General features: G+C 48.0%; 4 protein-coding genes across 4 annotated transcripts; 2 read left to right on the plus strand and 2 right to left on the minus strand.

The window, feature by feature from the left end:
• Nucleotides 1-344: 344 nt before the first annotated feature.
• On the minus strand, nucleotides 345-1,524 carry LCP9604111_8500 (uncharacterized protein; the record flags this gene model as incomplete). Its single annotated transcript, XM_039076651.1, has 2 exons — nucleotides 345-751; nucleotides 828-1,524. The coding sequence occupies 2 exons, from the start codon at nucleotides 1,522-1,524 to the stop codon at nucleotides 345-347; spliced, it is 1,104 nt and encodes a 367-aa protein (XP_038925559.1).
• A 1,017-nt stretch (nucleotides 1,525-2,541) lies between these two features.
• Nucleotides 2,542-3,539, minus strand: LCP9604111_8501 (ribonuclease P subunit p30 family protein; the record flags this gene model as incomplete). The annotated part of the gene is made up of 2 exons (XM_039076652.1): nucleotides 2,542-3,389; nucleotides 3,464-3,539. 2 exons carry the CDS (start codon nucleotides 3,537-3,539, stop codon nucleotides 2,542-2,544), a joined length of 924 nt encoding a protein of 307 aa, XP_038925560.1.
• Nucleotides 3,540-3,963: 424 nt separating this feature from the next.
• LCP9604111_8502 (casein kinase II subunit alpha/alpha') lies at nucleotides 3,964-5,179 on the plus strand (the record flags this gene model as incomplete). The annotated part of the gene is made up of 4 exons (XM_039076653.1): nucleotides 3,964-4,078; nucleotides 4,182-4,555; nucleotides 4,611-5,030; nucleotides 5,081-5,179. The coding sequence occupies 4 exons, from the start codon at nucleotides 3,964-3,966 to the stop codon at nucleotides 5,177-5,179; spliced, it is 1,008 nt and encodes a 335-aa protein (XP_038925561.1).
• A 1,161-nt stretch (nucleotides 5,180-6,340) lies between these two features.
• On the plus strand, nucleotides 6,341-9,723 carry LCP9604111_8503 (valine--tRNA ligase; the record flags this gene model as incomplete). Its single annotated transcript, XM_039076654.1, has 4 exons — nucleotides 6,341-6,371; nucleotides 6,422-6,556; nucleotides 6,647-8,662; nucleotides 8,717-9,723. The coding sequence occupies 4 exons, from the start codon at nucleotides 6,341-6,343 to the stop codon at nucleotides 9,721-9,723; spliced, it is 3,189 nt and encodes a 1,062-aa protein (XP_038925562.1).
• Nucleotides 9,724-12,060: the final 2,337 nt, after the last annotated feature.

Genomic DNA, 12,060 nt, shown 5'->3' on the forward strand with positions numbered 1-12,060 from the left:
CACTTTATGTGTAAAGTATAATCATTTCCACACTCTGCCAAACTCATACCTACATGCAGTTATAGTTAACCAGTAGCAGCTTGAGGGAAAAGCATGCTCGGGGTAAACAACTGAGAACTTCACCTTCCGGGGGCCTCGAATCCTTCTACAAGAGTGATCTATGAGCTAACGACTTGGTATCGACACCTCTCTCTCCGATAGAACAAGAAAATACGTCTTTGGATAGAAACCCGATGACGGGTATTGATTGATCAAAACGGGCAGACTATGGAATGAAAGGCCTGGATGATCCTTAGTTAGACAATCATATATTCGCTTCTGGCTTTCCATTCCCCTGCAGGGAATCAAGTCTTCGCTTTCGCATCCCATGTAAGTCCATTCAGCGAGCAATAAATTCGATCTGCTCGCCTTTTACCGTCACCGCCGAAAGGATTCATTTTATTGGAACATAAACCCGAGCGATGGCAATCGCTAATCGTTTCCCATTGCTTGATCATAGTATAGATGATGGCAGGGCTGGACTCCCGGATATCGACGGTGACTGATAGAGCCGGACCAGACTCAAATAAGTGGGCCGTATCGATCAAGCAAGATATCTTCCTTCTGATCAATTTACCGAGTGTGAGGCCTAGGTGTGCTGCATCGCAACTCTCAGAACACTGAGCTGGACCTTTCAGCAGTCTTGAAATGTGTTCTTTGATCATTAATTCGAATTTTTCGATGCCTTTCTGTCTACATTGATCAATTTTGTCTAGAAGTGCACGATTAGTGATTTTTCACATAAATCTCATCTCAAATAAATGCAACGTTCTATTTTGTTCACATGCCTTTGATGGAATTTGGAATCGGGAGATTGCTTGTGTCAAATGGCCCTGTTGCTTGCTGTATGGCAATTTTTGTTGTTTTCTGGAAGATCACAGAGTGGGACCGGAAGACACAGGAGATCATCATCCATATTTTCATGTCTTGTGAAAATGAAGACGGAACAAGCGACTCCAGGGCTTGTATCCAGATTCCAGCAAACACTTCGACCACCTCGTTGCATTGAAAAAAATCAGTTGCCACGGCGATATCACTCAATTGTGGTAGGGTCAGCTTCAGGGGAACTTGTCGTGAACGTCCATGGATGAGGTTCAAAAGGACCAGAAGGATATCTGGTTTGCAGTCGTTGACGGGAATCTCAACGGATCCCTTCTTTGAAAGAGCACTCCCTTCAGCCCAACAATCTTTCAGCAGTCGCTTGAAATAAGCCGATGCTAGTGCTAGGTGCTTCGATGAGACTTGGAAGCGAGCGTAGTTTCCCGGCACATTGCCTTTGCTGATGTCAATCAGGGGGGTTTTTGGTGTGAAGAGAATAATATCTCCATCCGGATCAACCTGATAGGGCGGATGCAAGTCAGGTGCCACTACAGCAGTCAATATGGGTTTAGTGTCCTCCTGTTCTTGAGTCGAAGCCATGGGTGTAGCCGATGTTGACTTTCTCAAATTCAAGCCACGCAGTGATTTTGTTTGGCGCGGTGCCATTACGGCTGTAGGTATGTTGAGGGATATTCAACTTGGCCAACCTTCAACAGAGAGAAGAGAATGGGGAGCGAGACAGAGAAAATAAACGCGTATTTATGTTGTTGTCGGAAATGAAGCGTAAGCAAAATCAAAAGGGTCAATTGTGGATCATTTGCATATCTACAGTGAAGTACAGAGACACGTTGGACACATTCTATTCCTGTACGATATAATGAAGGGTGATCAAAAGTACCTGGTTTTAGGCATACAGAGATATGTTGACTTTCCAAATATTCTGCAAAAAGGCTATACAAGTGTTGCCCAAATGCATGGGAGGGGGTCTTTACTCTTTGTATAGCAGGAGACCCAAGAACTAGTCTCTTTGTATAGCGCTCCGCCTATAAATATGTTTATTGAAGGAAAGGGCAGTTCAGGGTCAATAATAGACCTCAGGTACAATTTTTACATGCTAGCGTGAGTTGATCATGACAGTAATTCCAAAGCCTAAGCTTTGGATCATCAGTAGCGCTTAGCACCTGTGTTTTTGTAAGAGTCGACTAGTAAAATTCAAAAGGATGTGTCTTGGTGGCTTGGTAAGGGATACTCAAATGATAAATCCATTCATATATGCCCATTCCAACTATGCTATACGTGGAGGATGTAAATAAGTTCCGAGAGCTACCGTAGTAACGGCACCATTGTGATGATGACAAAGCTTCACATTTGGGAGTGAAGGGTAACAGTGATGAAGACACCGCATCAGAAATACTCTTTAGACAAGAGAATATCTCTGGGTAACATATTGTTTGGCTCTGCAGCGGCGCGTACATCATCGTGGTGTATTGAGTAGCGATTGAGTCACAGCGCTTGCTCCAAAAAGTCTCAACTAGAACACCAGGGGGGTGTTTCGAGCAGTTTGGCTCACAACTTATGATACTCGCTAATGGTAAGCCATAGTATATCAATTCCTGCCTTCTGGTGACAGAGGAACGGACTTCCATGGCAGGGAAAGTTTAAAGACGCCGTAGCAAGTTTAAATCAAGTAGCATTCTCTCCTTTTGCGTCAAATTTTGCTTTCTTGGCTCGTCGTTTGATTTTTCTTTTGGACAAAGGCTTGTCAGCATCCTCGCCGACAGGCTCAGAACTGATAGAAGCCTTCCTCTTGAGATTGTCCACTCCATTTTCTGGCTGCACAGGTTCTTTGGCTTTGGGGTTATTCTTTTGCTTTGGCGTGAAACCTTCAGGTTTGACTTTCTCCCCACCATTGACGATATCCACGATGCCTCGCCAACTGGTTCGCTTCAACTTAGCCAACGCGGTCACTTTTCGCGACTCTTCGCAGACTGCTTCCTTTCCACGCTCTTGTGATAGACCCCAAACACAGGCAAGATTTATCACGTCCCACGGGGCTCGTAGACCTAAAGCTCGTCTTGCTTCGCTAGACACAATGATGCCTCGACCGCGTGTCGCGCGGATCAAGGATGTTGCATTCCCAATGAGGTTCCTTCGGGCGTCAAGTCCACTCCCCGTGATCCCTGGCCCATAGCAGATCTCGATGCGAACTCCACGTGAGATTGCCGCAGACAGCATCTTGAATTTGAAGTGGTATGGGAGTCGCACCGAGAGATCCACAGAGATCACGTCGCATTCCAAGTTGGTGCATGCATTCAGAAGTGACTTTTCATTCGTGGGACGGAGAGCAACGATGTCGTACGCTTGACTCAGCGCGTTTAGGCGCTGATTCTGCGCAGGATCGGCCAGAGTCAGGTTCAACCGGGTCAGCAGTTGGAGGGATTTCGGCGCGTTTGTTGGAAGCGGAGGTGGAGCGAGGCTTGGGGGGAGCTTCCCGTTGATTGTTTGAGATAGGGCTACGGTAGTGTAACCAACTAAACAGTCAGGTCAGTCCCTCATGTGCTCCAACCTACGGATCTTGTGCCGCAGAGCGGAATGAATGACTTACGCTCGGCAAGGAAATTCAGAGTATGGGGCACCTCCGGGTCATCGGGGCTGTAAGGTACATTCAGGTCGTAAAACATGGTGAATTTAAAGGAAGGTCAGCCCTGCCCGTGGAAGTTATTGCTTTACTTCTCAGCGCTCTTGGTCACGTCGAACTGTCCCAAAAAGGCAATTAGAAAATCTATCGGATTAACAGAGGATCCGTCAGTGCACTAACTGCTTTAGGTCGGGTCCCCACAAACCTCTCTGATCCCGTGACCTCAGGCGGAACCGATCTCGTTCTACTGATCATATCACGACAATATCTCACTTCGTCCATCCCATTGCTCAAGGCTTCTTGTGAGCACTGTGTTTGGGCTGAATAGTCGCTGGGCCTGTTGCTACCTGTCTCCTACGTCTACCTAATCCCCGACCCCTTCCTCCGTCGCACGGCCGAGCCCCTCGTGACCCCGCCGCACATCTTTCAATTGTGGCCGCACTCGGAAACCGCCTGTCATCGTCAAGATGGCGCGTGTCTATGCCGATGTCAACGAGCATATGCCTCGGTCCTACTGGGATTATGATAGTGTCAACATCTCTTGGGGTGTCCTTGAAAATTATGAAATCGTTCGCAAGATAGGTGAGAGATGATGAAACCTGTCCTTCTGCAGCATGTCGGAGATGGTTGCCGCTGTGAGCTGCGGGTGAAATTTGAGAACAAGCTTTCTGACTTTCTACTTTAGGTCGGGGAAAGTACTCCGAGGTTTTCGAGGGTATCAACGTCGTCAACTACCAAAAATGCGTTATCAAGGTCCTCAAGCCCGTCAAGAAGAAGAAGATCAAACGTGAGATCAAGATTTTGCAGAATCTCGCGGGTGGGCCCAATGTCGTGGCATTGCTGGACGTTGTTCGCGATAACCAGAGCAAGACTCCTAGTCTAGTGTTCGAAGCTATCAACAACACCGACTTCCGCACACTGTACCCTCGCTTTTCCGATTACGATGTTCGCTTCTACGTTTTCGAGCTGCTTAAGGCGTTAGACTTCTGCCACAGCAAGGGCATTATGCATCGGGATGTGAAGCCCCACAATGTCATGATTGATCATGAGAAGCGCAAGGTTAGTGGGCTTATCAAATAGTTGTGGCGGAAATCATGGATCTAACATGTTATAGCTTCGTCTGATTGATTGGGGTCTGGCTGAGTTCTACCACAAGGGCACGGAATATAACGTCCGTGTTGCGTCTCGGTATTTCAAGGGCCCCGAGCTGCTAGTTGATTTCCAGGAATACGACTATTCTTTGGATATGTGGTCCCTAGGGGCTATGTTCGCATCCATGATCTTCCGTAAGGAGCCTTTCTTCCACGGAGGCAGCAATACGGACCAGTTGGTCAAGATTGCCAAGGTCCTTGGTACTGAAGAGCTGTTTGAGTACTTGGACAAGTACGACATTGAACTGGACCCGCAATACGACGACATCCTCTCCCGTTTCCCTCGGAAGCCATGGCACTCATTTGTCAACGCAGAGAACCAGCGTTTCATCAGTGACGAGGCCATTGACTTCCTTGACAAGCTTCTGCGCTACGATCATGCTGTACGTTGTGATTAACATCTCTATAAATGTTCTATGCTGACTTCTCAAAGGACCGCTTGACTGCTCAAGAGGCAATGGCACACGCATACTTTGATCCTGTGCGTGCTGATGCAGCTGCCCTTAGCCACAACAATGTGACACTCCCCTGAATTCCTCTCGCATGAACTGTTCATGATCATGGTTCTGATCCTTTTACTGCGATGCCCGGCTTCCAAGTTCTCCGCATGCTGCCATCAAGATTTTGTCGGGCATCACAATAATTACGTACCTCTTACATTTGAAATTTGCTGATATGAACGGCACAACGATGATCGAAAACATGAAATGGCTTGATCTTCGTACTTCCTGTTCCTCTTCTCACTGGCCGTTCGATGATGGACTGCGGCAAACGATCAAATCCTGAATGAAGACGACTTTGATGACAAGACATCATGACATTTAATTTGCTGGTTCCCTCCAAGCCTCTTATCGCCTAGGTCGTTTGGCGTGTCAATGAGCGTGATAAACCAACGTCTTAGATGGGGCAATCGCTCTTCTTTTTCATCTTTTCCTATTTGTATAGCGCTCGTGGGTCTCCCTAATTGATTTCTCCCTTGTTAGTTAAATTGGTGTTTTGGCCTTTGTTTTGGGTGCTTCGTGTTTCAAGGGATGCTTTTTCCTAAGACAACCCATTGCATTTTCTTAATGTTTCCCTTTTTATGAATGAAACATTAGACGAGATAAAAAAGAAGTTTCAAGAGACCCTAGAATTGCAATTTGTATGGATTGAACATCGTAGGTAGGGTTCTATGTATCACGCGTATAATATGGCTCGACCCATGTATAGAATGACATGGTATAACTATCTAGACTCAGACCATGAAACAGATATCAAGTATGAATAACCTCCAATTCAGTAAATAATCCCAATCTTCCTCTTCCAATCCGGTTCTTATAGATGTAGCCTCAGATCACCCGTTGGCTCCAGCGTATCACGTGAGGATTATCGCAATGTCGTCCTGGCCGAACAAATACAAGAAAAGACGAATTGTAACAAAGAACACGCGAAGAAAGGAACGTAAGATACCCAATAATACCCAATGAGTGTTGACTCATATAAACACGCTTCATTGACCTGCCCGCCGACTCCACCGAACCTCCCACCAAGCCCCGCGCTCTCATTCGTTCATTCAGCGTTGGAAATTTAATTGCCCGCATTTCGCACAACCTCCCCTCCTTATACCTCTCCATCTCTCAAGATACTTATCCGGCGATTCGTGGCGCGATCGGCGCCTTGGAGATTTACTCCTCAATATCGTGCATTCTCCAGGATGGCTCAAAACTCTGCCTCCCAAACCCCCAGTGAGTTTCATGACTCATTCTCAGATGTCGCAGAAGCTTATAGTGAATAGCGGGTGAGCCTACGGCTCCAACCCCTCAGGTCGACGAACAGACTCGCGCCGAGTTCGCCGATGTTGCCGCAAAGGCCCCCCAGAATCCGCAGGGCGGACCGGCCGGCGCTCCCAAGGTGAAGACCGAGAAAGAGTGTATGTTACCACCAAGATCTATATTCGGACCTTTCCTCGGAAGTCGTTTTTGTATAATGAGTATTTGCTGATACTGTGGGTGATTCCTAGTGGAAAAGGAACGCAAGAAGGCCGAAAAGAACAAGAAGTTCGAAGAGAGGCAGGCGGCCAAGGCCAAGGCTGCCGCCAGCAAGGCCGCAGCTCCTAAAGTCGAGAAGAAGGTGAAACCCGAGAAGGACAAGACCGCCGATGCCTACGATCCCATTTCCATCGAAGCCGGTCGTCTCGAATGGTGGGAGGAGCGTGATCTCTTCAAGCCCGAATTCGGACCTGATGGCAAGGTTAAGCCGGAAGGCTCCTTCGTCATCCCCATTCCCCCTCCCAATGTTACCGGTTCTCTTCACATGGGCCATGCCCTTACCAACGCCCTCCAGGACACCATGATCCGGTGGCAAAGAATGAAGGGCAAGACTACCCTGTGGCTTCCCGGAATGGACCACGCCGGTATCTCGACTCAGAGCGTCGTCGAGAAGATGTTGTGGAAAAAGGAAAAGAAGACCCGTCACGATATTGGCCGAGAGGCCATGGTCAACTTGATCTGGGATTGGAAAGATGAATACCACAAGAACATCAAGAACGCCCTGCGCAGACTTGGTGGTTCGTTCGACTGGAGCCGTGAGGCCTTCACCATGGACCCCAACCTGTCAGCTGCTGTGACCGAGACCTTCGTTCGCCTCCACGAGGAGGGTATTATCTACCGTGCCAACCGCCTGGTCAACTGGTGTGTGGCTCTGAACACCTCTTTGTCTAACCTTGAGGTTGAGAACAAGGAAATCGAGGGCCGCACACTTCTCGATGTGCCTGGCTACGACAAGAAGGTCGAATTCGGTGTTCTGACTCACTTCTGCTACGAGGTTGATGGAACTACCGAGCGTATCGAGATTGCTACTACTCGTCCTGAGACCATGGTTGGTGATACCGGTATTGCCGTCCACCCCGACGACAAGCGCTACCAGCATTTGATCGGCAAAAACGCTCGCCATCCTTTCTTGGACCGTCTGATCCCTATCTTTGCTGACACCGATGTCGACCCCGAATTCGGTACTGGTGCCGTCAAGATCACCCCCGCCCACGACTTTAACGATTTCAACCGTGGTAAGGCCCACAACCTGGAGTTCATCTCTGTCATGAACGACGATGGTACCTTCAACAAGAATGCTGGTCCCTTTGCCGGCATGAAGCGCTTTGATGCCCGTTACAAGGTCATCGAAGACCTTAAGGAGAAGGGTCTGTACGTCAAGTGGGAGCACAATCCCATGAAAGTGCCTCGTTGCGCCAAGTCCAACGATGTTATTGAGCCTATCATGAAGCCGCAATGGTGGATGAAGATGGAAAGCCTGGTTCAGCCTGCCATTGATGCCGTTGAGAATGGCGATATCGTTATCCGCCCCGAGTCCGCTGAGAAGAGCTACTTCCGCTGGATGCGAAACCTCAACGATTGGTGTCTGTCCCGTCAGCTCTGGTGGGGACACCAGGCTCCTGCTTACTTCGTCAAGATTGAAGGCGAGGATGGCGATGACAGTGACGGTAACCTCTGGGTCACTGGCCGTACCGAGGAGGATGCTTGCAAAAAGGCCGAGGAGAAGTTCCCCGGCAAGAAGTTTTCTCTGGTCCGTGATCCCGATGTTCTCGACACTTGGTTCTCTTCTGGCTTGTGGCCCTTCTCTACTCTGGGCTGGCCCCGCCAGACTCACGACTTCGAGAACCTATACCCCACCTCCGTTCTGGAGACTGGTTGGGATATTCTCTTCTTCTGGGTTGCCCGTATGATCATGCTGGGTATTAAGATGACTGGTCAGGTTCCTTTCCGTGAGGTTTACTGCCACTCTCTCATCAGAGATTCCGATGGCCGCAAGATGTCCAAGTCTCTGGGCAACGTTATCGATCCTCTGGATGTTATGGAGGGTATTCAGCTGCAGACTCTTCACGACAAGCTGCAGTTGGGCAACATTGCCGATAAGGAGATTGCTGCTGCTACCAGATACCAGAAGAAGGCATTCCCCAAGGGTATCCCCGAGTGTGGCGCCGATGCTCTCCGCTTCGCCCTTGTCTCTTACACCACCGGTGGTAGGTTTCATCTCATGTCCTTGTTTGATTCCATTTACTAATCATGATTTGCAGGAGGTGATATTGCTTTCGATATCCAGGTCATTCACGGCTACCGTAAGTTCTGTAACAAGATCTACCAGGCTACCAAGTTCGTCCTCGGCAAGCTTGGCGATGACTTCAAGCCCCAGGCTGGTGTTAAGAAGACTGGCCATGAATCCCTTTCCGAGCGCTGGATTCTGCACAAGTTCAACATCGCCGCCAAGGAGATGAACGAGGTCCTTGAGCAGCGTGATTTCTCCAACTCCGCTCAGATCTCCTATCAGTACTGGTACTCCCAGCTGTGTGATGTGTTCATCGAGAACTCTAAGTACTTGCTGGCGGATGATGCCTCGGCTGAAACCAAGGAGTCTGCCAAGCAGACCCTCTACACGGCCCTTGAGGGTGGCCTGACCTTGATACACCCCATCATGCCGTTCGTCACCGAGCACCTGTGGCAGCGTCTACCCCGCCGCGAAGGTGATAAGACCATCTCGATCATGAAGGCCAAGTATCCCGAGTACATCGCCGAATTCGACGATCCGGCCGCCGCCGATGCCTACGAGCTCATTCTCAACACCTCCAAGGCCATCCGCTCGATCCTGTCTCAGTACGACGTCAAGACCCAGGGTGATATTATCATCCAGACCTACAACACTACCAGCGAAAAGACCGTGTCTGGGGAGATGACCACCATCAAGTCTCTGGGTGGTAAGACCCTCGGCGAGCTGTCTCACCTTGGCCCGGAGAACAAGAACCCTCCCTCTGGCTGCGTGGTGGCTGCTGTCGGCTCTGATGCCGCTGTCTACCTCCGTGTCTCCAAGGAGGTTGCGCTAGAGCAGGAAGAGAAGGCTAAGGCTAGCCTGGCCAAGGCCCGTGAGACTGTTCGCAGGTCTCAGGGTATTATCAACGGCGCTGGCTGGAAGGAGAAGGTCAAGGCCGAGGTCCGTGAGCAGGAGGAGAAGCGTCTGCGTGATGCTGAGGGCGAGGCTGCCCGTCTCGAGGAGCAGGTTAAGGAGTTTGAGAAGTTGCGTCTGGAGTAAATTGTCCATCATTGGGTAGAGTTAAACAAAATACATCAATTTATTCCCCTCTTTCAACCGTGCATTCACTGTTAAGTCGTATCCCAGTTAATCAGTAATTACCCATGTAAGGTTCCAACAGTAACCTGCACTCCGGCTCGCCCAGAACCGGTGCAGCCGATGCGATGTGCATCTGATTTATATATGATATACGAGTCATTAATCACTTTCATTCGACAGCATCCGATGTTGTCATTACTATTCCTATTGCGAATTCGGGATGTTTTCTGCAGTCCGTAGAGATGCGCTATACGAAGAGATTATCAAACTTCGATTTTCTATTACAATAATATTAGCATCTTTGCAATATCTCATTTCATTGCAGTCCATTTATGTAGTATATCTGTTTCATTGGTACTTTTTCCAATACATCCATGTGGAGATATATATTATTGGATGGTATAGCAAGATTATACAGCGTGGACAATATCAAATATACGCGATTGATCTTAGGAGAGGAAGGTTATAGTTCTGCATACTAAAAACAAAAGAACTTCCTATATTCGATATAAGATTCAATAAAAAGACTTACCTCTGCTAAACATTTAAATAGCAAAAAGACCAAAAATAGTTTCCCTGGGAATCGAACCCAGAACCTTTCCGGAACATCAGCGAATCGCATTTGTTAACGGAAAATCATAACCGCTAGACCAGGAAACTGCTCGACCACTGGGGCCAATTGATGAATGGACAGGCCATTATTGGCCTCATGAGTCTACAACTTTGTTCCCAATTATTTAGGTCCGGAGTAACAGAACGAACTTGTTTCGCCAACCTTCCAACATTCGAAAGTGGGCAATACTCAATCCACAGCGGCGAGACTCTCAATGGTTCTTAATACAACGGAGTATTCTGCTCTGCATAGGAACCATCTAGACCCAATATGAATCGAGGATACATTTTCACTTATGAATACCGTATGCTGCCGAGCGCATATTCGAAGCTCAAAACTACAGTAACCTGAAGCTTAGGAGTATTTACCAGGTCTTGAAACTACAGTCTACCCCTTGTGGCTTAGATATATGTGGCTGAACCCGGGTAACCCTATGTCAATACCTAGTCGGCCATTGCCTATTTAGGTAACGAAAAAATGACTACGGAGTATGCCATTCGCTATATTCCGCGTATCTATGGCTTATCAAGGAGAAACTAACAGACTGTGTTCGAGGTCACATGACCTCTCCGCTCTCCCAACAACCATTTAGTCCCAGCAGACCTCCCCACGCAACTCAAGAGATTTTCTAGACCACCTACGTTTTCATCCGTAGTACTCTAGATTCAATCTCTCACACCTACGTTGTCGTAAAGCAAACAGCCGATGGAAGACTGAAAAGCAAGGTACAAGTGCCAAACACTTTCTTCATCGTGCGTTCTTATTCCCCCTCCCTTTGCTCTTCTATTCTCTTCTTTTTACTTAGTATCTCTTGCATTATTACATACATGAGTATATAAATTCGGCGACCAAAACGGTGTCCATCTACTCAAAGAGCCTGGGGATTTTGCTCAGGTGATCTGATGACTGGACAAGAGAGGTGTTCTGGGATGAAGATGTGTTGTGTGACGCTGCCGACGTGGCCTCCTGATGAGACTGTCTAGGTTCAGGACCTGGGTCGTGTGTACAAGTTGATGGATTCCTGAATGGGAGAGGAAAGAAGGCCGTGTGGGAGATTTCAATACGCACTTCCCACAATTGCGAGAATGGAAATGAAGACATCAAACTTATGCGTTAGATGTGATTGAGAAAGCAATATCAACGATTTTTACTATTGCAGTGCCTAGGCCAAACCTGCAAACATTAATATTAGATAACTGATTTATGTTTCTGATCTCTTCGAACTCGGCGACTTCAATCTAGCTTTGGTAGGAACTATGAAATAAGAAATCAGTTGCAAATAGGAGAAAGTAAGGGCATTAGTCAGGTATATCAACTCACGTCCAACCTTTCTATTTCTTTCCTCGTTGCTGAGTAGAAGACATACGGTTGACAAAACGAATAGCAGATGTATATAGGGATTAGATCTAGGAGATGCGGCTTAGAGATTTCTCTGTAGCCTCCGGCCAAGAACTCTTCCAAGTCCGTCCGGGCAACCCCAAAAAGGGGAAGTAAGACTGGAAAGTAAATAAATGAACGACTGCGGTAAAGTTCTGAGAGAACCAAATTACTCAAAAAGCAAAAACATACAACAGTGAGGATTCGCTGGTGGTCACCCACCCAACTACTAACTCACCGGCGTGTGGCTTGAGTACGGCTGAGCGGACGGGAAGCCCTATTTTCCACACCCTATGGTCGTATGTATT

The sequence above is a fragment of the Penicillium roqueforti genome, assembly GCF_015533775.1.
Source record: "Penicillium roqueforti strain LCP96 04111 chromosome Unknown scaffold_33, whole genome shotgun sequence".
In the NCBI taxonomy this organism is placed as follows: domain Eukaryota; kingdom Fungi; phylum Ascomycota; class Eurotiomycetes; order Eurotiales; family Aspergillaceae; genus Penicillium; species Penicillium roqueforti.